This window comes from Prionailurus bengalensis, chromosome D4 (genome assembly GCF_016509475.1).
Source record: "Prionailurus bengalensis isolate Pbe53 chromosome D4, Fcat_Pben_1.1_paternal_pri, whole genome shotgun sequence".
Taxonomy (NCBI): Eukaryota; Metazoa; Chordata; class Mammalia; order Carnivora; family Felidae; genus Prionailurus; species Prionailurus bengalensis.
The window spans coordinates 18,866,601-18,894,075 of NC_057359.1; the positions used below are offsets into that span (position 1 = coordinate 18,866,601).

Here is a 27,475-nt window from a genome sequence, read left to right on the forward strand (position 1 = left end):
TCTCTACTATACAGTCTGGGCCAGAAGTGAAGTGGATTTACATTTTGCATGATTTTGAGCCACTGTTAGAATATGAGAAAAGAGTCTTCTTTTTTGAGAGATGAACTAGTTGTGATATAGCAGTAGAGGAAGTGTTAATAATATACTATTACTCTCTTCATTGAAAATTACCACCTAGCCATAGTTAACACATTGAAGACTTAATTATGTAAGTAAGAATGTAAATGTTATTAACTCTGTTAACATGGAAATGGAGATATAACTGATCAAAGCAGGAAAAGAAGAAGATGGGACGGATAGAGGAAGGGTTAAGGACTTAAAATAGTGGGGAGTGTAAAGATCATGTCCAAAATGAAACAAAAAATAGACATGTGAATATATTACTATTTTAATCATTTTCTTGAAATTTATGCCTACACTGAGGTGGAAGGAATAAGGTAAACAACTCTTAGGTACTCATCAACCCAGTTTCAACAACTAGTATCATGTGACTGTCTTTATTACTGCTGTAACTCTGCTTTTTCTTCCCCCTACTGCCATCCCACTAAATGACTTTAAAGAAAATCTTAGATGGTCTACCTTCAATTGGTTTTTAAGCAGTAAGAACTTTCCTTTTTTTTTTTTTTTCAACGTTTATTTATTTATTTTTGGGACAGAGAGAGACCGAGCATGAACGGGGGAGGGGCAGAGAGAGAAGGAGACACAGACTCTGAAACAGGCTCCAGGCTCTGAGCTGTCAGCCCAGAGCCTGACGCGGGGCTCGAACTCACGGACCGCGAGATCGTGACCTGGCTGAAGTCGGACGCTTAACCGACTGCGCCACCCAGGCGCCCCGGAACTTTACTTTTTAAATGTAGTCAGAGTAACATTGTCACCCCTAAAAAATGGCTATACTCCCTATAAACCATGAAAATATCCTGGTAGGCTTCATTTTCTCCTGATTGTCTCATAAATGCTTTTTTTCCTTTTCATAATGGTAAAGGAACCAATTTGCAAGGATGTTCTAACAACTTTAAATCTGTTGTACCCAATAACAGAGTTCCAAAATGTCTGCAACAAAAATTGACAAAACAAAAGGAAGAAATACCCCTATACAGAATCATAGTTGTGTATTTAGCACACCACTCTTAGTAATTAATAGAATATAGACAAAAATCAGAAAGAATATAGAACATTTGAACACTGTTAACAAAATTGACCTAATTGACATTAATATAATGCTACATTCAACAATTGCAGAATGTACTTCTTTTAAAAGGGCTCTTAGAATATTCACAAGGATAGACCATCGTGGGAGGCCATAAAATTTTCTGGCCACATGGAATTAAATTAGAAATGAGTAGAAGTAGGATGTCAGAGAAGCTTGAAATACTTGGGCATTAAACATTTTTCAAATAACCTGTGGGTCAAAAAAGAAAAGATGCGGGGCTCCTGGGTGGCTCAGTCGGTTGAGCGTCTGACTTCAGCTCAGGTCATGATCTCGCAGTTCGTGAGTTCGCGCCCTGCATCAGGCTCTGCGCTGACGGCTCAGAGCCTGGAGCCTGCTTCAGATTCGGTATCTCCCTCTGTCTGCCCCTTCCCCGCTCATGCTCTGTCTCCCTCTGTCTCTCAAAAATGAATAAATGTTAAAAAAAAAATTTTTTTTTTAAAGAAAAGACAAAGGAAAGTAGAAAAGTGTTTAAACGGGAAGATAATGAACATAAAGCATACCAAAATTTGGGGATGCAACTAAAGCAGTGCTGAAATAATTTTGTAGCTGAAAAGGATTTGATTAGGAAAAACGAGTTTAAAAGATTAAATATTTTGCCTGAAGAAAGTAGAAAAGAGCAAATTAAACCCAAAGTAAATACAAGAGAGCAGTAATACAGGTATGAGTAGAAGTCAGTGGAAGAGAACCAGGTAAATAATAGAGAAAATTGGCAAAGTCAGAGATTATTTTCATTGGAAAAAACTAGTGAAATCGATAAACTCTTAGGATGGAAGAAAGAAAGAAAAAAAATTAGCAGTATCAGAGTTAGATAGATACTGCAGATCACTACCAGGATAATGAGGAAATATTATGAATAATTTTGTGACTGGATTCTACAACTTGTTTGAAATGGAGACATTACTTGGAAAACACAAAATTGCCAAAACTGACATAAGAAGAAATAAAAAATCTGAGTAGCTCTCTGTCTGTTAAAGGATTTCAATTTCAGTGGTGATTTCTTTGAAATATTTGAGTTAGAAATAATACCAGTGTTACACAAACTTTGCTGGAAAATAGAGGAAGGGGGATCACTTCCTTAGCAATTTTTTAAAGCAAGCATTACTCTGGTAACAAGGAAAAGAAAAAGCCAGTTCAGGAAAAGAATCTCGGGGTACTTGGTGGCTTATTTGGTTAAGCGTTTGACTCTTGATTTTGGCTCAAATCATGATCTTGAGTTTGTGGGATTGAGCCCTATGTTGGGCTCTGCGCTTACAGCATGGAGCCTGCTTGGGAAATTTCTCTCTCCCTCTCTCCCCCCCTCTTTCCCCCCCCCCCGCATAAATAAGCATTTAAAGAAATCACACACCAAATACTTCATGAACACAGATACGGAAATTTTAAACAACATATTAGTATACTGAATCCAACAATAAGGATATAGGATACTTCACCTTGACCAAGTGAGAATTAGCCCAAAATAACAAAGTTGGTTTTAACAGTCAAAAATCAATGAATGTAAATCACCAAATTAACAAAGAAGAAAAAGATTATATCTCAGCAGATGCAAAGAAAGCATTTGACAAAATTCTGTACCTGTTTGTGAAGAAAACTAGAAATATTTAAAAGGCATACTTAATGCTGAAGTGTTAAATTTTTCCCTGTAAAGTAGGCACAAGTTAGAAGTGTCCATAATCATCATACCAGGTCAATTGGTAGTCATTGATAGAGTAATAAGGCCAGGAGAAGAATTAATAGGTCTAAAGAGTAGAAAGAAGTAAAAATGCCTTTGACCACATAGCCAGAAAAACCGAAAAACAAAGGGCAAAAAAAAAAATATATATATATATATATATTGCAAAAGAAGAACAAAGATTTATACTGTCTAATTTCAAAACATGGAATAAACTACAAATCTTGTTAGTATGGCTATTGGCATAACATAAACGGAATAGTAAGGCCCAGGAGTCCAGAAAACACACAGATAGAGTCAACTGATTTCAATGAAGACTAGTCAATAGGGAAAGGATAAACATTTTAACAAATGGTGCTGTCACAACTAGATAAATGTAGGAAAAATTGAACCTTGTCCCTTTATACCATATATAGAAATTAATTTGAGATGGATGAAAGACCTATGTTTGAAAGCTAAAACTTTAAGCTTATAAAAGACAACATGGGATACCTTTATCATCATGGGATAGCCAAAGATTTCTTAGGCAGATAGAACACTAATCATGAAAACTTTATAAAGGACACTTCATAAACATTTTTAATTTATACTTATCAAAAGATGGTATCAGATTGTGAAAAGTGAGGCTTCAGTCTGAGATACATATTCATGATACATGTATATGATGTTGTCATATCTAGAATACCTGATAACTCCTTGAAATTAAGAACTTTAAAAATAAAACCAAAAGAATTACCAAAAAAAATGGATACATGGGAGAGGAGAGGATACGTTAAATGTACAGTAAGCAGGTGAAAAGGTCCTAATATAGTTATTTATCTGGAAAACTCACCAGATGAGTCAGTTTTTAAAAGACTGACAACTCCACATGTTGATGAGAATATGAAACAGCGGAGACGCACATAATGTGATTTGGGAATGTGAATGAGTTGGGAAAATGTTGGGAATGTGAAATACTATAACTACTTCAACAGAGTTTGGCAGTTGACATAGATCTACCTTGTAACAAACAATTATGGTCTAAGTATTTATCCTAACCCACTCCAAAATCAGTGCATATATCTACAAAATGACTTATTCAGGAGTATTTGTAGCAGATTGATTCATAATAGCTTAAATCTGGAAACAACCCATATGTTCATCAGTCCTAGAATGGATAAACTATATTTTCTGTAGAATGCATTTTCATAGACTACAGAAGAAAGAATGACCCTTGCAACAGCATGGATGACTCTGAAACATGTTTACTGAAGGAAGCCAAACAGGAAAGAGGTTTTACTCTGAATATGAGTATGCAGAATTTCAGAACAAACAAACAAAACTAACCTTTGGTGATTAAAAATTAGAATGGTAGGGAGGTTGAGGATTAGCTAGAAAGAGTTACAAGAGAGCTTTCTGGAATGATGTAAATCTTCAGTATCTTTTTTTTGTAAATAATTAAACTTTTATTTTATTTTTAAATATGAAATTTATTGTCAAATTGGTTTCCATACAACACCCAGTGCTCATCCCAAAAGGTGCCCTCCTCGATATCCATCACCCACCCTCCCATCCTTCCCACCCCTCCCACCCCCCATCAACCCTCAGTTTGTTCTCAGTTTTTAAGAGTCTCTTATGCTTTGCCTCTCTCCCTCTCTAACCTCTTTTTTTTTTTCTTCCCCTCCCCCATGGACTTCTGTTAAGTTTCTCAGGATTTACATAAGAGTGAAAACATACATATATTGGCAAAGATGAGGTTAAGCTTTCACTTTTTGCAGATGACATGATATTATACATGGAAAATCCGATAGTCTCCACCAAAAGTCTGCTAGAGCTGATACATGAATTCAGCAAAGTCGCAGGATACAAAATCAATGTACAGAAATCATTTGCATTCTTTTACACTAATAATGAAGCAACAGAAAGAGAAAGAAACTGATCCCATTCACAACTGCACCAAGAAGCATAAAATACCTAGGAGTAAACCTAACCAAAGATGTAAAAAATCTTAATTGAAGTGTTGGTGGCATGGATATATAAAATCTCATTGAATTGTTCTGCTAAGATCTGTGTATTTCACTGATGTAAATTTTAACTTCATTAAAAATAAGTTATGTAGTGTGGTGGTACTTGTCTCTGCGGTTGGGTAGAATGAGAATTAGCAAGAGCTGTGCGTTTAGTAAAAGCCCATTTAATATATACCATGTACATAAATGCCTTGGCTCAAAATGTAAAATGCAGGAAAGAATGAATTTTGTTTCCTTCTTTTCAGTGGAACAGTTTTTTAAACATCATTTAAGATGATCTTGTTTGGTTTTAGTTTTTGGAAGTAAGTTTGAATATTAAACTAGGTGCCAGGTATTCTAGTAGGAATTTTACACATACTCTTTTACTTAATCCCGAAAACAAACCCAGTGGTTAGTTCTGTTTTTCTCATTTTACAAAAATGGAAACAGGAGCATCAGTGTTTAATATTTCCAAGTTACTGCATGGATAGAATCTTAAGCCAGTAGTTACTGAGTTCAGCATCTGAATTTTCTTTTTTTTTTTTTTTAATTTTTTTTTTCCACGTTTATTTATTTTTGGGACAGAGAGAGACAGAGCATGAGCGGGGGAGGGGCAGAGAGAGAGGGAGACACAGAATTGGAAACAGGCTCCAGGCTCCGAGCCATCAGCCCAGAGCCAGACGCGGGGCTCGAACTCACGGACCGCGAGATCGTGACCTGGCTGAAGTCGGACGCTTAACCGACTGCGCCACCCAGGCGCCCCCAGCATCTGAATTTTCTAATGTTTTTTTATTTTCTTGAATATCATTATACTATACCTGTTTAGTGGATAATTCTCTTAAGCCTATTTTAAGCCTGTTTTAATGACTTCTACTTTTCTTAACTTTTTTGTCCAATAACTTTTCATTTTTCCAAGGAACAACTGTAGTGACAGCTGCTGTGGTAGAAATACATTCACAGGCCTCTCAAGTTAAGACAACGCTAAATATGAGTTTCAAAACTGATTATCTCACCATGGTACTATATAGTCCAAGTCCTGAGCAGGTAAGTTAAGGAAGAAAAAATATTTTCTCACTTGATGAAAATGATATGTGAGTGCTTATTAAAGTAACAGTTTTTGGGGTGCTTGGGTGGCTCAGTTGGTTGAGCCTTCGACTTTGGCTCAGGTTATGAGCTTTCACTTCCTCACTTGGAGCCCTGCACTGGGCTGTGTGCTGACAGCTCAGAGCCTGGGGCCTGCTTGTGATGCTGTGTCTCCCTCTTTCTCTCTGCCCTCCCCCACTCACACTGTGTCTCTGTTGCTCAAAAATAAGTAAACATTTTAAAAATATTTAAAAAAATAACAGTTGTTAATATTTCATATGTATTTTGGATTATCTTTTCCTCTGAAAAATGTTACTGATGATTTCATTTTAATAACAAAATTAATTTAACCATTGCCCTTTTAAGATAAGTTTTTTTTCCTATAGGTAGTGATGTAAAAAAAAAAAAAAAGAGTTTTTAAATTAAATGGCTTTTTTGGCCTTTCATTAGCAAGCGCTGTGGAGATAGAGAATGTGGTAGTTCATATCTTAAAATGTGTTAGACTTTGTTTTTCTGTAAAATGTGTATTGGTTTCCTCTTCCACAGACTTCCTTTACAGATGTTCGTGATCCTGCTCTGAAACTTGCTGAATTTAAGTTGGAGAATATTATAAGCACTGCAAAGATGTATACAGATGACTCAGTATTTTCTTCCTTCTCATTAAAAAACTGTATTTTAGATGATAAAAGACCTCATGTCAAGAAGGCAACTCCTAGGTAACAGTGTGCTTAGTTTTTATTTGAGAAATGTTTGAATTGTTTGACAAAACTTAATCTAGTGGAGTCACGGTTTTCAGCATTGCAAATGGCCTCGTTCAGTTACGTGCTGTTCTTACTGGATGGTTGATGGAATGGTTCAAAAGAAATAATGCAGTTAAACTCGTTTTTTAAATGAATCTCTTTTTTCCTAAATTATTATTCATCTTTGTAAGTTCTAATGGGAAAACATGAAAAATTGAGAAGACATTTAAGTTCTGCCAATTGCTTAAAGTTACACTTACTAGTTTATGAAACAGTTGTGCTCCAGAAGTTCTTAAGTCTGTTATTTGGAGTACTTTGTGATCTTCCCAGAAAAAATGACTTCAGAATGTTGGTTTGCTGTTAGTAAAATGAATAAGAGGTCTTTTGACTTGTATTGGTGTGTTTGGTTATTTTTAAGATACTCACAGGAATTGTTATTGTATTTTTCAGAATGATAGGACTGACAGTTGGGTTTGACAAAAAGGACATGATGGATGTAAAGTATAGGAAAGTCAGAGATGGTTTGGTGACTGATTTAGTCCTTCAAGAAATGTATATTTGTGCCAGTGTAGAATTTCTGCTGACAGTTGCAAACGTCTTTCTTGAGGCCTTCACCACAGGCACGGCTATAGAAACCAGCGTTCAAACATGGACTGCTAAGGAAGAAGGTTAGTTATTGGCTAAAATAGTTAATATATGTATTATTGAAATGCTACAATAGCACTTGCCTTGATTATCTGTCTAGATGATGAGGCTACGTGAATTAATAAAGTAAAGTATTTTTCAGAGGTAAGTGAAAAACTTAAATGTGTTTTCCTGTAGGATGTGCAGTTTGTGTATTTTTCTACATATAAATATATATTGGGTTCAATAATTAAGGGACCTATATTAGAATAAGCAAATATGCTTCTCTACAGGCAGTAATTTAAAAGAATTTTTTTGACAAAAACAAGCAGGAGGAATAATGAACCAACTACTCCTTTTCATATTTAAAGACAGTATTTTTACTTAACGTACTCTTTTATTTTTGTTATTTTTACAGCTCTCCATTATCATTTACATATGTGGCTCATTGTGGTGTAGCAGAAGGAGTGCCAAGTTGAGAGTCAGAGATTGGGTTAGTTCCCAGCTCTGCCATGAAAGGGGTTTTCCCCCACATTTTAAAATGCTCTTAGGACTATACATCTTCAACTTTTATGCTAAAAGAATTACAGTAGATTCCTTTGAGATCTAAGATTCTTGTATTTTTTTCCTTGGAATGAAAAAACCATTTTCTCACAAGTAACAGATTTTTCCATAAATAATCTGTATAACAAATATTTAGAAATATTTTAAAATGTGAACTTATTTTGTTTCTATTTAGTACCTGTACAGGAAAAAGAGAAGTGGGAAGTTAATATTATTATTAAAAATCCTGAAATTGTGTTTGTGGCTGATATGACACGAAGTGATGCTCCTGCCTTAGTCATTACAACACAATGTGAAATTTGTTGGAAAGGTGACCGTGAGAACAGTACAATGACTGCTGCCATTAAAGATCTTCAAGTGAGAGCATGCCCATTTCTTCCAGTCAAGAGAAAAGGCAGAATCACTACGGTGAGTTTACTCTTTCCTTATCTGCTTAATTGTACACTATTTCGGATTTAGCCATATGCCTCTTTAGAAAACTACTAACGTACTTCTCAGCCTTTTTCTGTAAAATACCTTTCTTTTTTCTTGAAGAGCCTAGTCTAGATTATTATTACGCAAGCTTTGAAGCTCTTTTTCATTCCCCAGTTGCTCCACAGTGTTGTATGTATTTGTGGGAATAGTCTCACCAACAAGTTGTTTTCGTCAGGAGGCTTCTAGGAGACCTCACTCTGGCTTTCTGACCATGTCAATTTCACACTGCTCTTAGCTCTTTGAGACTTTCTACCAGTCATTTGCTATGTTGTTTCAGTTTTATTATCTTTGATCTTTGATTTTTTTCTCCCATCTGGACACTTTTGCTCAGATAGATTTTTTTTTCTTTTTTCCCTGTAATTTATTTGACCCTTGAGCCATTTGCTTCGATACACATTCACATTTATGTTTTACTCTGTGGTAGCCTCTTGGCCGTCCACTCTTCATAACTGAGGAAAGTCTGTTTCTTCAAAGACATCTTTTTCTTTCTTTCTTTTTTTTTTTTTTTGATGTTTATTTATTTCTGAGATAGAGACAGAGCATGAGCGGGGAAGGGGCAGAGAGAGAAGGAGACACAGAACCCGAAGCAGGCTCCAGGCTCCGAGCTGTCAGCACAGAGCCCTACGCAGGGCTTGAACTTACAAACCATGAGATCATGACCTGAGCCGAAGTTGGACGCTCAACTGACTGAGCCACCCATAGATGTCGCCCCTAAAGACATCTTTTTCAAGTTAACTATTACTCCTAGTACTCGTATAAAACACATATTGTGTAGGCTTCTACAAGGAGTAGTAGAAACATAAATGTTCTTAATAGTCAACATAGAAATATAAACTGTAATTTTGTGATAAGTCAATACATATATGTCAATTAGGATACAGGTGAGTTTCTTTTCTTAGTTTGCAAGGCTGATGGCTCACCACTAACAAAAGAGAGGAAACAACAACTGGAGGGCAAGGTGATTCTCTTTTATGTTATAATTTAGAAATTTTACATATATTTTTTCTATTTACATCTGTTTGGCCTTGTTAAAAGACAAAATCCAACCAGGGAAATTTGAAGATATAATTGGCTTTATTAAGCATTTCATGCATTTGGCTGCATCCCATCTAGCAAATAGAAAGAAGTTCCTAGGAGTTATATAAAATGGAAGGTTTTTTTTTAATAGGAAGGAGAATGGAGCAGGGAAGTTGTTAGCAAAAGAAAGGATTGTCTCAGACAAGGTCATATTTCTTTAAAAGAGAGAGGCTTGTTGGGTAGATTAACTCCTCTTCCTTTTGGGGATGGAGAAGGGTCCATATGACAGATCACCTCATTGGTGCAGACCAAAAACTTCCTGGTTAAGACTACATTTTGGGGGGAGGTTGAAACTGCAGTTAGGTTAGGTATTAAGCCCTGGTTTACCAATTTAGCCTAGCATAAGTAAGTGACTTCATCTTGATCCTGTGGTTTTTCCTTTTATTACCAGCTTGAACTTAGTTGTAGGACCACACTTCTCTTCAAAAAGGACTGGAGTGTGTGCTCTTTTTTTCTGAGCTACCGTGTGCTCACCTGAAACTTCTATTACTGTAGGAGAGAAAAGGAGATACAAGGTGACAGTTAGAGGTCCTGCCCTATTGATCACTCAGAGGTTTTTTCCTGTGTCCACACGTATAATTCATAGTTGTCTTTTCTCATCCAGAGAACATCTCCATCTCTTCCTTAAGGGGTACAAGTTCAAAGTCCAGGATCTTTGGGTGATAGTTTTTTTCAGTCTGCTGTGACTTCTCTCTTTTAGACCATCTATTAACTAACAGACAAATACTCTATTGCTTTTCAGCAAGCACTCCATCACCACACACACAAATACCACATACTTGTGGTGTAAGGACAGGGTAGTTGCGGTTCAGAAAAAGAAAGAATGGGAACACTTGGTAGTCACTTATCCTTAACAACTGTCATATCCTTCTGAGTGGGAATGCGAAAACTTGCAGCTCCTATAGTGGAGTCCGGTTCCTGGGAGAGCATGTGTTGTGCCTTCCGTTTTACTCTCATGGAAGAGCATTGCTGTCTTTTTCTCAGATGGCTCTGGCCTTCCCCTTTGAAAGGATTTTTTTTTTTTTTTTTGCCATTATTCTCTGTAGACACTTCTGAGGTGGCTATTGTCTTTTTTGGGGGAACCCCACAGTTGTCACAGCTTCCTCCTGAGTCGGTTACTCAGCAGTTGAATAAGAGGGTTTTGCATCACAGATAATGGTTTCTTTGGCAGTCCTTCATTCCTTGAACATTTAGTTTACATCTAGGTAGTTCCAGGTAAAAGCAGCCATAACCAAAGCATGCATTCATTCACTCACTGTAGAAAACTCCTGTTTTACTTACTGATGTTTATATTTTGTCTATTCTGCCTCCATCCTGATTTAGTAAAGGCTCCTTTAATAATTAATAGATGTGGGCAGGGGGGACAAGCACCATCTGTAATCTAATTTTTGTTGTTATTTTTGCCATGGGCTAGTTCCATATTTGATTTTAACAAAAATTGCTAGAGAAAGACTAGGAGTGCAGTCTTCTCTCTCGCTGAGGCTCCTCTTTAGAGCCGGGGTCTCCTCAGTGGTTTCCTGTCTCTCATAGGACTTTGCAGACAGCAGAATGAAGGAGCTAATACAGAGCAACATTCTCAATATTCCAAGCCTGTCTGGCTGAAGTCAGGTTTTTTTCCAGAGTACGTTGTCTGCCTTCCTAGGTATCACCAGTAGCAGTCTTCCCAGATATTTTGCTATGGCATTGTTAAAGTCATCAGCTTTGTATTTTTGTAGCTGGGGTACAGGGGAGCAAGAGCACCTGGCCCTGGGGTCCCAAATAGACCAGGTTTGGCCAATCGCTGCTGACAGAATCCAAAGGCAGAGAGACAGTGGTGGTGAAACAGGAAAGGAATTTATTTCAGTGAGGCCAACATGGGGAAGGCAGCAGGCTAATATCTCAAAGACTGTCTCCAAAGTACCGAAAATGGGTCTAGATTTATACGAGGAGAATGTGGGTTGGGGGCCTGGATGGCTCAGTTGGTTGAGCATATGACTCTTGATTTTAGCCCGGGTCATGATCTCATGGTCTGTGGGATTGAGCCTCATGTCAGGCTGTGGGTTAGCAGCAGGAGCCTGCTCAGGATTCTCTCTCCTCCTTTCTTCTGCCCCTCCCCTGCTTGAGTGCGCATTGGTGCACATATGCTTGCACACTCTCTCTGAAAATAAAACAATAAACTTCAAAAAAATGTGGGGCAAAGGTTTGTGGGTGTGAGCAGGTGGGCAGTAAAGGTCAGGTGGACCTTTGTCTTGTGGTCAGTCCCATGGGGTCTTGCTGGCTTAGGGCAGTGCTTATTGCTTGAAGGGTAGTTTCAGCTCCCATCAGGGGATGCTTTGCCCATAGGGTCTGTTGCCCGTGTTAAGTGATAAGCTGTAAAGAAAAACTTAATCAGTTAGAAAGTACAGACTAAGGTCACAGTGGAGGTAGTTGAAGGCCTCTTTCATTTTGAAATATCCCTTGTCCATTCAATTGGCAAATCAGTCACAGATATTTTGAACTTTGCTGAAGTGCCAACTTCTCTGAATGAAATTCTATGCTTAGTTAGGATGTTAATTAGGTGCTGTAACAAGCAGTGCCTCCCAAAAATTAGCTAAAGCATGGCTTAACCACATTTAAAAGATTGTTTCCATCTTGTTCTGCTATTCCTAGGATGTAATTTAATCTGCTTATTCAAGGAAATAGATCTTTTCCTCTTAGTCCCATTCTGCTGACCATTTAGAAATTGCTGACCACTCCACTCTACTTAGCAATAGCCTTCTGCTTAGTATATAACTAATTTGACAAATAATTAGAAGGTAAATCACCTCCAAATTTTGAGATAACTCCTCTGCTCCTTTTTCTTCCCCTTGGGAACTTTGCAGGGTTACCTTGGTAGCTTGCTTATACTTCCAAGCAGATGTTTTTAACATGACTTTCAACTTGTAGATGGATTTCTACTCTGCCACAAGTGGCTTCCTTCATAGATGGAAACAGAAGTATAGAAAAGGATGGGGCACTTGGGTGGCTCAGTCTTTTAAGTGTCCAACTTCGGCTCAGGGCATGATCTCATGGTTTGTGAGTTCTCGCCCTGTGTCGGGCTCTGTGCTGACAGCCCAGAGCCTGGAGCCTGCTTCAGAATCTGTGTATCTCTCTCTCTGCTCCTCCCCTGCTCATACTCTGTCTCTCTCCCTCTCAAAAATCAGTAAACATTAAAAAGGAAAAAAAAAAGTATTGAAAAGGAGATCTTTAGCTGGGTAACCATGTCTTAAGGGAAACTTCTGTGATTTGGGGGGATTTTGAAAAGTGTATTTATTATTTATGGCCAGCCAGCAGTTTTGGCCACATACATTTGGATAAGTTGTAGTTAGTGGAACTTTAATTGATACTGTATTTATTTAATATTAAAGTTTCTTAATCTAATATATATTTTTTTTAACATTTATTCATTTTTGAGAGAGAGAGCACGAGCGGGAGAGGGGCAGAGAGAGAGGGAGAGGGAGACACAGAATCCACCACAGGCTCCAGGCTCTGAGCTGTCACCACAGAGCCTGAGACAGGGCTCGAACCCACTAACCACAAGATCATGACCTGAGCCAAAGTCAGATGCCCAGCCAACTGAGCCACCCTGGCACCCCAGGATGCCCCAGATTAAGAAATCCCAGTTTCTTAATCTAATATTAATTGGGGTCCATAGTTGCTTATTAAAACTTCATGAACCTTGTAAAGTGCTGTATACATGGATTTTTAAAAATGCTGTATACATGGATTTTTTTAAAATGCGAATTTACTTTTCAAGGGATACACAACACCAAATTTTTAGAAGTTTTAACAGATTGGATATTCTCATCTTTGCTCCTTGTAGAGTATAAATTTATATTTGTTTGACTTTATTTCACCCATTAAGATTTTATAATTTTTGAATAAATTCCTAAATCGTAATAAAAGCTAAATAATGATCCAGATTTTGAATTTATATCATAACAAATGTCTGTAAGTTTTTTTTAAGTTTTTATTCAAATTCCAATTAGTTAACATACAGTGTAATATTGTTACAGGGGTACAGTGTAGTGATTCAACACTTCAACAACACTTGGTGCTCATCACAAGTGCACTCCTTAATCCCCATCACTTATTTAACTCACCTCCCCACTGCTAACCATTGGTTTGTTCTTTGCAGTTAAGAATCTGTTTCTTGGTTTGCCCCCTCTCTCTTTTTTTTCCCTTTGCTCATTTGTTTCTTAAATTCCACAGATGAGGAAATCATAGGGTATTTGTCTTTCTCTGACTGACTTATCTCACTTAGCATAATATTCTTCACCTCACTGTAAATAGCACTATTTCATCCTTTTTTATGGCTGGGCTGTCAGCTTTTTTAAGTGAATTTGTGTTATTCTATAACTTTACTAAACTTGTTACCTATTCTAGTATTTTTAATTATGTTAGGTTTTCTAAAAATTACCTGCAAAAGTAACATTCTTTGTTCCTTAAATGACAATAATGACTCATCCTCATTGCATTCCCATTTTTCAGTTATTACTATATTACTATAATTTTAATATTTGCTTGTGAATTTATACATACAACCTTGAGATGTTGAAAAATTTCCATATCTAATTTTGAAAGAATCTTAATCATGAATAAGTGTGGAGTTTTATTTTTTTTAGTTTAATTTTTTATTTTGAGAGAGAGCACTGGAGAGGCAGAGAGAGAGAGAGACAGACTCAAGCAGGTTCCATCACTGTCAGCGCAGAGCATGGTGTGGAGCTTGAACTCACGAACTGTAAGATCGTGACCTGAGCTGAAACTGAGCTGGATACTTAACCAACTGAGCCTCCCAGGTGCCCCATATATGATGTTTTATTGAGTGCTTACTACTATCCGCTGAAAAAAGCCTAATAGTTTTTATTATTCTTATAATAAATAACATTAATAGTTTTTCCTATAGCATGTGAGCCTTACATTTGTGGGAAAAATACCCCAAATTGGAGACTATTTTAATTTGTTCTTCTGTTTTGTTAAAAGTACCTTTGTGGAATCTATAATAAAAGCCTGTAACTCTCCTGGAAGAGTAGCTGGGGGAGGCTTCTCAGCAGAAATGACCTTTATGCTGATGCCTGTAGGATGAGTAGGTATTATCTAATTCACCTGCAACAGGAGCATGTTTCAGGGTAAAGGGATAGCATATGCAGAGAACCTGGGTTCCAGAGAGCACAAGTTCGCACCCCACACCTACCCGCACACCAGCATCTGTACTCTTATACTCTGCCTTTTTCTCTTGTCATTCAGTTCTTCAGTGTGGGGCAGTCCTTCCCACCACCAAGATAAGGTTTGTAAAGTGGAGAATTTATAGTGAACTCTTACAGGTTTTTGTAGATGTTGTGTAGCTCAAGATTGCTTCTTCAAAGGGGAAGCAGTAGCAGCAGGAAAGTCTTTTCGTCTAAGACTGGGAGCAGTTTGGTGAGAAAGTAGGAAAGAGAAAAAAATGATAGAAATACCCCTGAAATCACAGTGGATATAGTTGGAGACAAATACTAGTAGGAAAACAATTCCATTTTCAGAACTGTTTCTGCGTCATTAAATTAATCTATATGGACTGGATCGTGGACAACTTGACAGTAATGTTTTGGCATGAACACCTTTACTGTTACTGACCAGCTGCATTTTTAATCTTCAGTAACTAGACTTGAAAATAAAGGAATTGGGCAAGGATCAACGTGTACCTTCGTATTTATTTTGGGAAGGGGCTATTAAAAAATTTCCAAATTATAGAGAAACTAGTATATGTATGTATCATGGTATTTTTTTGGTTTTGTTTTGTCTTCCCTAAGATGAAGAGATAACACAAATTTTATATTGAAAATCTTGGATCATGTATTATAATGTTATCATTCCTGTTTGTGAAGTTTAAAGACGTAATATACTGAATGTTAAAGTCGTGTACCAGTTGTTCCTAATGATTTTATTAGAATAGTGGTAGTTTTTCTTTTTTTGGTGTTTGTTTGTTTATTTTGAGAGAGAGAGAGAGGTAGGGAGAGGGCTGGGCAGACACTGAAGGGAGGGAGAGAATCCCAAGCAGGCTCCACATTGTCAGCGCAGAGCCCAACACAGGGCTCAAACTTACAAACCGTTAGATTATGACCTGAGCCAAAACCAAGAGTCAGACACGTAACTGAAGGAGCCACCCAGGTGCCCCTAGAATAGTGGTAGATTTTAATGTGATTTCTTTGGGAAATTGTTTAGGATGTCAATTTTTCTTCCTGACTTATTCTTCATTATTAGTGTAGGCAGAATTCTAAGATGGCCCCCAAGATTTCTATTCCCTGTTGCATGTGCCCAGTATGGTTTTCTCTTGAGTGTGGGTAGATTTAATAACTATAATTAAGTCACTAATTAGTTAACTTTGAGTTAATCAAAGAGAGATTCTGGGTGAGCCTAACCTAATTTTTAAAATGTGAAACATCAGAATAATGTTTTCCTGTCGGCTTTAAAGGAGCAAACTGGGGAGAAGGCAACATGGCAAGAGCCTGTGAGTGACCAGTAGGAGTAGAAGGCAGTCCCTGGCCAACAGCCAGCCAGCAAATGGAGATCTCAGTCATAGGGCCGCAAAGACAGGAATTTTACCAGCGACCTGAAGGAGTCTGGGAGAAAATCTTTACCTGGTCACACCTTCAGATGACATAACTGGCTGGCTGACCCCTAATTTCATCAAGATTCCTAACCCATGAAAACAGGGAAATGATAAATTTGTGTTAAGTTGCAAAGTGTGTAGAAATTTGTTATGCAGGAATAGGAAACAAGCAGTTAATCTATAAAATGTGGGAGTGGCAGGGGTGCCTGGGTGGCTCAGTCTGACTCTTCATTTTGGCTCAGGTCATGATCTCATGGTTTGTGAGATAAGCCCTGCACTGGGCTCTGTGCTGACAGTGTGGAGCCTGCTTGGGTTTCTCTATCTCCCTCTGTTTCTGTCTCTTGTTTCCTGTGCAGGTGCCTGTGCACGCTCTCTTTCTCTCTCTCAAAAATAAGCATTAAAAAAAAAATGTGGTAGCAGCTTTGGAACTGGGGAGCATGCAGAATCTGGAGGAATTTTAAGGAGAATGGTAGAGAAAGCTTCAAGTGTGTTGAACAGACTCTTTTTGAATATGCTGCCCAAAGGGCCTACAAAGAAGGTGAAAGACATGTTATTGGAAGCAGAAAGGATGGCTTGAGTTACAATACAAAGAGCTTTGCAAAACTGTCTTGTAGTTGTCTGGAAAGCAGAACTTATGAGTGGAAAACATGGAGCTATATATATATATATATATATATATATATATATATATATATAGCTAAGGAGATTTCTAAGATGCCTGATTTGAAGATGTTGGCTGCTTTCTTTTTGCATTTTTTAATGTTAATTGATTTTTGAGAGAGAGAGAGAAAAAGAACACAAGCAGGGAGGAGGGGAGGGCAGAGAGAGGGGGAGACACAGAATCCAAAGCAGGCTTCAGGCTCTGAGCTGACAGCACAGAGCCCAACGTGGAGCTTGAACTCACCAACTACAGGATCATGACCTGAGCTGCAGTCAGATGCTTAACAGGCTGAGCCACCCAGATGCCCCAATGTTGCCTGTTTTCTTACTGTTTATAGTAAAATGCTAGACCAGAGGGATAATTTAAATTGAGGAAGAACAGTTAAAAAGAACCAGAACTTTATGATTTTGATAATTCCTTAGCTTTTCAAATGGCAGAAGATGCTAAAAGTCAGAAATAGCTCCCAAAAGTGTGGCATAGAGAAAAGACTGTGTATATAAACTTTTGCTAAATCTCAGGATAAAAAAACACAGTGTTCATACACAGGAAGGGCCCTTTCAAGAGATTTTGAAGGATTAATGTGTGTTTCACAGATCTTCTCAAACAGAGAGTGTCTAGGAATTATAAAGGTATCACCTGTTAGCCATTTCAACAGGAGGCCATGATTATCTCAAAAAGAGCAGTGGGTGTTGCTTTTGTCTAATGCAATGAAACCTCAAAATTTACAGAATGCCCTCAGGGTTCTTGAGAAAAGTATTTTAATAGAAACACTGTGAGGATGGACTGAGAGGGACAGAGAGAACAAAATGAAGAGAGACTCTTTGCATCTCCAAAATTCTGGCAAGAAGCAGGATGGTAAAACTACTCAGTTGCAAATTTATGCTACCTTTTCTAGAAATGGAAGGATGACTCTCAGGGTAGAAATGAGCACCACAGAGAATTGATCCTAGGCTTTGAAACCTAATCAAGAAACTCATTTACCTGGGTGGAGTTCAAAGCTACGTTGTGCTAGTAACTTCTTTCTACCTTTCATTTTCCCCATTTGAACTAGAATATCTGTAATTGTTACCCTATGTCTGCCCCACCATTCTGTGTTGGGAGGGTGGGGCAAATAACTCCTCTTCCTTTCACAGATCCACAAAAGGGAAACTGTGCCGTTATACTTCATAGATTATACCCATGTACTTCATCAGTACCTGCACCCAATTTAGATTTTAGACCTTGAGCTAAAAAGATAAAAAGAGGTGAGATTTGGGGATTTTTGAATCAGTGAGAGATACAGAGAAGATTCATGTGTGATAAGATAAAAGATACAGATGATGAGATTTTAGACTTCTGGGATGAGGCTATTAGAAACCTTAGGAGGTAAATGAATATATTATGCATTTGAGAGGAGCCTGAGTCTTTGGGGGCTAGAGGGCAGAATTCTGCTACCACACCTAAAGGAAGCTCAATTAATTTATAATTACATTAAGACTTATTTAGTAAATCTAATGTACTTATAATTTCTTCATCTTTGGTAGTTCTCCTATATAATTTTGTTTCAATTTTATAATGAAAAAATACCATGAAAAAATTTTATTGTAGTAAGTAAAATAAAGTATATAAAATCAGGTTTTATGGGGCTTTCATATATTTAATGTATCTTTTGACTTACTATGTTTAATTAATATTGTTGCTATTGTTAATAATTTCTAATATAAATGATAGGTATAAAAGATAATTGTGTTATTGGGTCACGTTTTTAAAAGTTACTTTGACTAACTTATTTAACTTAGCTATTACTAGAAATATCTATAAATAAACAGTGTTTTATTTAGAACAGTGTTTTAGAACAGTGTTAATTTGGTGGGATTGAATTCTCTCTCATAGGTTTTGCAGCCCTGTGACTTATTCTATCAAGCTACTCAAATAAGTGCAAATCCACAAGTGATTGATATATCAGTAAAATCCTTGACACTGAAGGTAAGTTAAAATGCAGTCAGTTGTTCATATCTTTAATGCACCCTTTAAAAAATTAGTAAAACCTAGAAGTAAGCAATTATTATATTGCCTTTTAATTGTTAAATAATCAAAAATGCAGCTGTGTTTCTGAAAATATTTTTATGTGACACATTATTTGTGATGTATTACTTAATACACATTTTATAACGAATGCTGTATATTTTATTATTGGTGTTTGACTCCTTCTGTGGATAACATCTAACATTCCTATAGTATATATAGTTGAACTTCCACTTGATCAGTTTAATATTAATATCTATAAGATTCATGTAAGTATTTTAAAAATTGAAATCATTATAAAATTTTTGTAGGCAATAAATTATATCTACTCTCTGGGTAGTGATGTTAGTTTAATATTCTTCATGATCCTTCGAGTCTATCTAATATTTTTTTAAATACCTAATTTTGAAAGTGTTATGTGTAGATTTTTCATTACTTTTAATTTTTCCCCTTAGGTTTCACCAGTTATCATAAATACTGTGATTACCATAACGTCAGCACTTTATACATCTAAGGAAACCATCCCTGAGGATACTGCTTCTTCTACAGCACATTTATGGGAAAAGAAGGATACTAAGAGTTTAAAAATGTGGTTTCTTGAAGAACCAAATGAAGTTGAAAACAAAGCTCCCACAACTGAATTGATTCTCAGAGGAGAGATCATAAGAGTGAACATTGATTCTATTTTTATAGTTCTTGAGGCTGGAGTTGGTCACAGAACAGTGCCTATGCTGTTAGCAAAGTCACGTTTTTCGGGGGAAGGCAAAAACTGGAGTTCCTTGATAAATCTATACTGTCAGCTTGAATTAGAAGTAAGCATATGTAGTATTTTTCTAGATTCTATAACAAATAGTTCTGCATGTGGAATATTTGTGAAGTATTATGTAAATATTTTCATTAGGCTTATTGTAAAGATGATGTTGGCTCACAATACTTTTGGAAGAAAGTACACAAATTTATGACCTTGATATAGTTGCTCTTATGCATATATTACTTTTATTGAAATATAAAGTTAACTTGGATATTTCAGTTGAATTTTATCAGTTTAAAGGTGATACATTAGTAATGTTGAATAGAGTCAAAATTCTTATTTTTAAGAATGGAATATCTTTTATCCTTTAAAAGGATAATAGATTATTTCTGAATCTCTTCTAAAAGAGTAATAGTGGGGTGCCGGGTGGTTGATGGTTGAGCATCGGACTCTTGAATTTGACTCATGTCCTGATCCCAGGGTCATGAGATTGAACCCTGGATTCCATGCTGAGTGTAAAGCCTACTTAAGATTCTCCCTCCCTTTCCCTCCCCTTCCCTCCCACCAATTGCACACTTTGTCTATCTCTTAAAAACAAAATATAATAAAGTTAAAGTAATAGGAATTAGAAGAATATACCTTATACTTCTATAGAATGCATTATCTTTAGTGACTTTGAAATTTTTGTGAGAGTACTTTAATTATAAAGGAAATGCTTGTTTTGAAACAACATATATTTTGCTTCACAATTTATCTACTGAGAATTATCCCCAAAGATATTTTGGTTTTAATTATGAGTTTATATCTAGTAGAAACTAATTGGATATTCTAGCTTATATCAATAAACATGAAGGTTTATAAGCTGATTTATTATTTGTGTGTTCATACAGAAATATACACTAATAAAGGTAGAACTGACTGACTAGATGTCAGATTCTGAAATTCTGGCTAGATTCTGTATATTTTGCAGAGAACATATGATCTAGGATGTCCAGGAAGTTCTGAAAATTCAAATAAACACTTACTGAATTGTAGGTTATTCATCAAGAGATTTCAAAAAAATCAGTGGAGGTAGGCAGGTCTGTTTAAAAATGTCACTAATACATGGTAAATGGACACAGTTTTTGCTCGTTGGCCCAGTCTGGAAGTCAAGGAGAGATGCTTAAAAGAGAGTTTTATGCGGATTAAATTGTGAAGACTAGACTCTGAAGTTAGCCAGGTGAGGAAAGTGCTGAGGGAGTGTGTGCAGGAAACCAAGAAATGGCATGTGGAACAGTTTTCATAAAAAGAAATAACATAGCCAAAAGAAATCGTTGTGGGAAACAGGGAAGATCACCTTCAAAAGTATAAGAATGCCTTATTCAAAATTTGATTTTCTCTATAGGTCCATTATTACAATGAAATGTTTGGTGTATGGGAGCCTTTGCTTGAACCTTTAGAAATTGATCAGACTGAGGATTTTAGACCATGGAATCTTGGAATCAAGGTACATTGGAAGTTTGAAATTTTTCTTTCCAAAATTGAGAATGTCCACACCACACAAAACACTTGAATTTTAGTAACAAAGTTCAAGTTTTCTCATTATGAACCTTGACGCATGCTTCCCTGTTGGACCTGTGAATATAATTTTCATCCCCAAGGCCAGTGCCTCCTATGTTAATACAAATAATTATGTAACTTTTATTGTGTTCTAGACACTGTTCTAAACAGTGTACTTTTGCTTGACCCCTTATAGCACCCCTCTGAAGTTAGAGTTTTTAACTCCTTTTTAACATGTGAAGGAACTGAGACTAGAGAGCTTAAGAGACTTCCCTAAAGTAGTATCTTCAGTGAAAGAGGTGGGATGCATTTCTGGCTGCACGTTTCCAGCTCAGAACTGCCACGTCCAATGCCTCTAGCATCTTCTTGTACGTTGTTGTCTACCCTGTGTTTCCTTTGTCCTTCGAAGGGTGCATATATATAGAAAAAAGTATTCTATTATTTGTTTCAGATATATTACAATACATTTATGTAATCATAAGAATCAGGGCCTTTAGATGAAATTGTGCTTCAAAACAGGAGACTGAATAATTTCTAGTATGGCTTCCCTCTGAGTAATGATTCTGTCACCTGCAGACAGATTTTCAATGATTGAAAGCCAGTTAATGTAACAACAAAGGTGACTAGCTTAGCATGTCCAACTTTTTGTATTAGATTACTGCACTTATTTTGTACATCTTTCAGATAAAGGACTGGATAAAGGAACTTCTTTGGTGGTTTTTAGATCAGAAGATACGTGGGCAGTGGATCTGTGAATCCTAAAAATTCGTAGATGGTATTGATTTTTAGGAGCTGTAGGACACTATTCTGCAATGTTGTTGGGACTTTCTAAATCCCTGGGTTTCTATTCTTTATTCCATAACCAGTAAACGAAATGACTTCTCTTGCTCTGAGTGCCCATGCGCTACGAAGTGTGTGCTTTTACTTTTGATTCAGATGCCACACGCATTTAGTAATTTTAGTGTGTATTTTTCCTTTTGAATTGTGCTTGCCATTTTACTATCACTGAGGATGAGAACTATTTTTCCTCTAATATTGCCCCTGTCCTGTAAGACCTTAGTTGGCTGATATCCAAGTAATTCCAGTAAGGGAATGGAATTGAAAAAACTTGCTGTCTCTAATGTTATTACTGGGACTTGTCTAGTTTTGTTTTTTTTTTTTTCTTTGCAAAATGAGTAATGTGTGTTCCTAGGAACAAATTTCCTTATATTTCTATAATTTATGTATCATTTTAGATGAAAAAGAAAGCAAAAATGGCTATTGTTGAGTCAGATACCGAAGAAGAAAATTACAAAGTGCCAGAATATAAAACTGTTATCAGTTTCCATTCAAAAGACCAACTAAATATTACGTTATCCAAATGCGGCCTTGTAATGTTAAATAATTTAGCCAAGGTAAGGAAAGAAATTTGAAACCTTAAGTGTTGGTGTAGTCGTCTGAGCTAACCCTTTTTGTTAATTGAATAAGAAGTTTCTTGTTAACTTAGTTGTCTTATGGTCATTAGTGTTCTGTTAGTCATTTTATGTCATTTTATTTACGATAATTCTTCTTGATAGGCATTTACAGAAGCCGCCACTGGAGCTTCAGCTGTCATCATACGGGATCTAGCGCCATTTATGATTTTAAATTCTCTTGGACTTCCGGTCTCTGTTTCACCAAGTGATTCTTTTAGTGTACTCAATGTTCCATTGGCAAGATCCTATGTATTGAAAAATGAAGAGAGTTTAAGTATGGATTATGTGGGAACTAAAGACAATGATCATTTCAATGCAATGACCAGCCTAAGCAGTAAACTCTTCTTTATTCTTCTTAGTAAGTTATAAATTATCTTCCTGGGTCTTTAATTTATTTTAAGTTGCATTTTTATTTCCTATTTTACATATTTGTGGTTTTTACAGGTTTTTTAATCTTCCAAATAGGTTGGGAATTTTGCCTTTTCTTTTGCAGGACTTTGGTTGCTTACTGTCACTATATATTTGTATTGTGAATTGTGACTTCCTTTGTCCACTGCATTTTCCAGGGCATGGTAATTCAGCACTTTTTCTATGCTGGGGAGGAAAAAGATTTGATCTGTTCCTTAACCCAGCTTTTCAGACTGTAGGTGTTGGTATTTGTTGCTTTAACCACATTTAGTATAATTCAGTAATACTCCACTAGTTTTACAGCTGAATGAATTAGAAATAGAGTTTGAATTCACAATGGCACACTGGAATGGTTTTGGAGTTTGTAAATGGTTTATATATTCTGCCTGTTGAGGTTGAAGGTTTTTCTTTTTGTCCTTTCTGATTCTCATTTTCATGAGAAATGAAAGTTAAAAAAAAATTTAATTGTCATAATATTTATTCATTGTAAAGTTAATTAGTCCCAAAGCCTCACCCACACCCCTTTATGAGACTCTGACATTTAAATCATTATGGAGGAGGGAGAGTATTAATTAAGATGTGGGGGAGGGGCACTAAGACTAACGGCTAGTGCTTTTAGTCAGAAAATGATGCTTAACGGTGGCTAGGTTTCAGTTGTAGACCCAGCATTGTCAGTGAATTAATTGTTCTTCTAGCTTTTACCTCATTTGTTTTTGAACTAACATTTTTACAGAATTGGAGGGGTATATAAGTCATACTCCAATAAAATGTATGTATGTATAAAATTTTGTTTAATCAAGTCCTAGACACCATAAAGTATCACATGTTATTGGAATGATGAAAAACTGAAAATTTACAGCTACTTTTGGTAATCGCCAGTGACTGCCTAAAGGTATTAGGCCCTGGTTATGATGACAACAAACCACAATTCAGTACACTTGTATTTTATGACTTGTCTCGTTAGTTAGTTTGAAAACATTTATGTTATTGTCTTAGGTTAAACTACTGAGTGAAAAATTTTTTTCAATTAAAAAAAATTTTTTTTGGTAAAATACTTTGAAGGTTTTAGATGAATGCTTTGGGAATGTATCATGGCTTCTTAAAATACCCCTTGATTGTAGATTATACAAAGAAATCTCTCTTTTTTTATAGTCTTATTATATATAAACTTCAGTGATTATTATTCATGATATTAAAAAATGATCTATCTGGTATTTAGCACTTACTTAAAATTAATATATGATGATTTATAATAAAAACTTACAAACATACATATTCCATTTAGCACCCACTAACCACTCTACTGCTGATAAGATTCCCTTAACAAAAGTGGGACGACGACTATACACCGTAAGACACAGAGAGTCTGGGGTTGAAAGGTCTATTGTTTGTCAAGTCGATGGAGTGGAAGGAAGTAAGAAGGTAACAATTCGTTCTCCAGTGCAGGTACGAAATGATCCATTTTTTTGTGGGGTCATATTATGCACATTTGTGTGCTAATAAAAAAACTAAAGCTAATTAATACCAAAAGAATATAAACTGCAATAAAACCATAACTAATATAAAAAAGAATCATTGCCAGTAATTGTACTACTCTAGTATGAACAGTGGTAGGATTTTGTTCAATACTTCTCATAACTTTTTTTTAGGACTCTTTGTAAAATCTTTTTGGACTGTTACTTTTAAATGCCTCATCAATATTTTGTTTCGGACTTGGTAGTAGTATGTGTACGTCCTTTGATTTTAATTAGAAAATATGGTGAGGGAAAATTTTTACATCTTTATTGAGGTTAAACTGATGTACAATAAACTGCACATATTTAAAGTTGATGAATTTGGGCACAAAATACATCTGTGAAACCGTCATCACAATGAGCATATTTATCACCCCAAAAAGTTTCCTCTCTCCCTACTTCTCCATTCTTACGCATCCACTGATAAGTTCCCATTGTGTATTGCACATAGAGAAGCTCATGTAAACAGAGTACAAAAAGGAATAGGACTTCTTTCACTCAGCATAATTTTGCATGTATCAGCTTTTGTGTATTAATGTTATATGCAGTTACATGTTGTTGTTGATTAGTAATCTTTTGAATGGATGTTCCAAATACCATTTTGAATGAATCTTTGTATATGGTGTAAGGGTTGAAGTTTATGTTTTGCCATGTGGCTATTTAGTTGTTCCAACCAAGACTATCCTTTTTCCATTAAATGCCTTGGTGCTTTTGTGCAAAAAAAAAAAAAAAAAAAAAAAAAATTGATCATATCGATGAAGTGGGGCGATCATGGGGTTCAGAACTAATGGCCCAGAAAGCATTCTTAAAGACATCTTTGGTGCCAAAAGGTGATTTTATTAAAGCATGGGGACAGGACCCATGGGCAGAAAGAGCTGTGCTGGGGTTGTGAAGAGTAACTGGTTATATACTATGGGCCTGGGGGAATTAGAGTCAAGAGGAAGTTTCTTAAAGGATTTTCCATATGCCAAAGACTCACAGGTTGCTAGAGGCCTAGCTGTTTTGCTAAGGTTGTTTTTCCCTTTAGCAAAACATTAATATTAAGACGGTAGGGAGTTCTTGGGCATTAGGCTATTGATAAGATTGCCCTTTTCTTGGAATTATGCTAAGATATTTGTAAGCTGATGGAGACTCTGTAAGTTTAACCATGTGTTTTCTGTTCTTTGCTTTGTTCTTGGGCAGCCAGGAGTGCCAGAGGAATATCACACATATCTCACTGGGGGAGGGGGAGGAGCTCTGCTAGCTTGTGCTTGGCCATCAGCTTGCCTTATGGTCCCTCATCAATAACTTTGGGGGTTTATTTCAGAACTCTAACATCTATCTCATTGATCTATTTGTTGATCTTTATGCCACAATTACATTGTCTTCATTACCTTTTTATCCTGAGTCTTGAAATCAGGTAGTACAAGTTGTCCTACTTAGTTCGTTTTCAAAGTTGTTTTGGCTATTCTGAGTCCATTCTATTTCCATTTAAATCTTAGACTTAGGTTTTCAATGTTGATTGAAAAGTTATGATTAAGTTGGTATTTTTACATATTTCTGATTTTTATTGCTGATAGTACCACTAATTTTTAGTATATGTGCTGCCGAAGCGAGCACATGATAGTACCACTAATTTTTATATTAACCTATATTGTGTAATGTCACTAGATGCACTTGTTGTAGTAGCTTCTTTGTAGATATAGTTTTGATATCCGCAGATAAAGATTTTTCCTTTTTGCTTTCCAATCTGGATATGTATTATTTTATTTTACCTTTACTTCCCTGTTGCATTGGCTAGAACCTCCAGTACAGTATGAATAGATGTTCTGAAAGCAGATATTTTTGCCTGGTTCTCAATCTTAGCAGTATTCATTCTTTCACCATTAAGTTTTGAGTCGCTTTCTTGTAGATGACCTTTCTTAGGTTGAAAATGCTCCCTTATGTTTCTAGTTTACTGAGTTTTGGTCAGAACTGGATGTTGGATTTTGTCCAATGATTTTCTGTGTTTATTAAAAGGGTTTTTTTTTTTTTATGTCTGTTTTTGAGAGAGAGAGAGAGAGCACGCATGCGTGAGCGAGCAAGCAAGTGGGGGTGGGGTGCAGAAAGAGGGAGACAGAGAATCCAAAGCAGGCTCCAGGCTGATAGCTCAGAGCCTAATGCAGGGGTCAAACCCATGAACTGTGAGATCACGCCCTGAGCTGAAGTGGGATGTTTCACCAACTGAGCCACCCAGGGGCCCCTACTGTGAAAGGTGTTTTAAAACATATTTAATATGTTGAATTGAATTTTTTTAATTATTGTATTAAATTACAATTGGTTAGATTCAGTATAGTGATTCAACAGTTCTATATATTAGTGTTCATCATGATATGTGTACTCCTAATATCTTACATATATTTCACCCATCCCCCCACCCACCTCACCACTGGTAACCACCAGTTTGTTCCCTGTACTTGAGTCTCTCTTTTTTTCTTTGTTTTGTTTCCTAAATTCCACATAAGAGTGAAATCATATGGTATTTGTCTTTATCTGACTTATTTCACTTAACATTTAGATTCTGCAGCTCCATAAATGTTGTTGCAAATGACAAGATTTCCTTATTTTTTATGGACGAGTAATGTCACATTGTTTATATATACCACATCTTCTTTGTCCATTCGTCTATTGGTGGACACGTGAGTTGCTACCATAATTTGGCGCTTGTATGATGCTACAGTAAACATAGGGGTGCATATATCTTTTCAAATTTGTATTTCTATATTCTTTGGGTAAATAGTAGTGGAATTACCAGATAATGTGGTAATTCTATTTTTAATTTTTTGATAAACCTTCATACTGTTCTCCACAGAGGCTGCATCAGTTTGTGTTTCCATTAACAGTGCACAAGGGTTTCTTCTCTACGTTCTTGCCAACACTTACTGTTTCTTGTGTTTCTGAGTTTAGCCATTCTCACAGGTGTCAGGCAATATCTCATTGTGGCTTTGATTTTCATTTCCCTGATGATTAGTGATGTTGGGCATCTTTTCATGTGTCTATTGGCCATCGTATGTTTTCTTTGGAATAACATCAGCCTACTTTATAATTAGATTATTTGCTTATTTCTGTTCTGAAGATGTATAAGTTCTTTATATACTTTAGATACTAACCCAT

The 27,475-nt window shown here is 36.3% G+C and overlaps 1 protein-coding gene across 3 annotated transcripts in view; it reads left to right on the forward strand.

The window, feature by feature from the left end:
• The window catches only part of VPS13A (vacuolar protein sorting 13 homolog A), a 264,231-nt gene that overhangs the window by 145,849 nt on the left and 90,907 nt on the right, over positions 1-27,475 (forward strand). For all 3 annotated transcript variants that reach the window (XM_043565725.1, XM_043565727.1, XM_043565726.1), the window contains exons 36-45: positions 5,781-5,908; positions 6,494-6,663; positions 7,138-7,355; positions 8,051-8,283; positions 18,546-18,638; positions 19,133-19,489; positions 20,813-20,914; positions 22,203-22,361; positions 22,524-22,779; positions 24,115-24,275. In XM_043565725.1, the coding sequence (XP_043421660.1) occupies positions 5,781-5,908; positions 6,494-6,663; positions 7,138-7,355; positions 8,051-8,283; positions 18,546-18,638; positions 19,133-19,489; positions 20,813-20,914; positions 22,203-22,361; positions 22,524-22,779; positions 24,115-24,275 (1,877 nt within the window). The remainder of the gene's footprint in view (positions 1-5,780; positions 5,909-6,493; positions 6,664-7,137; positions 7,356-8,050; positions 8,284-18,545; positions 18,639-19,132; positions 19,490-20,812; positions 20,915-22,202; positions 22,362-22,523; positions 22,780-24,114; positions 24,276-27,475) is intronic.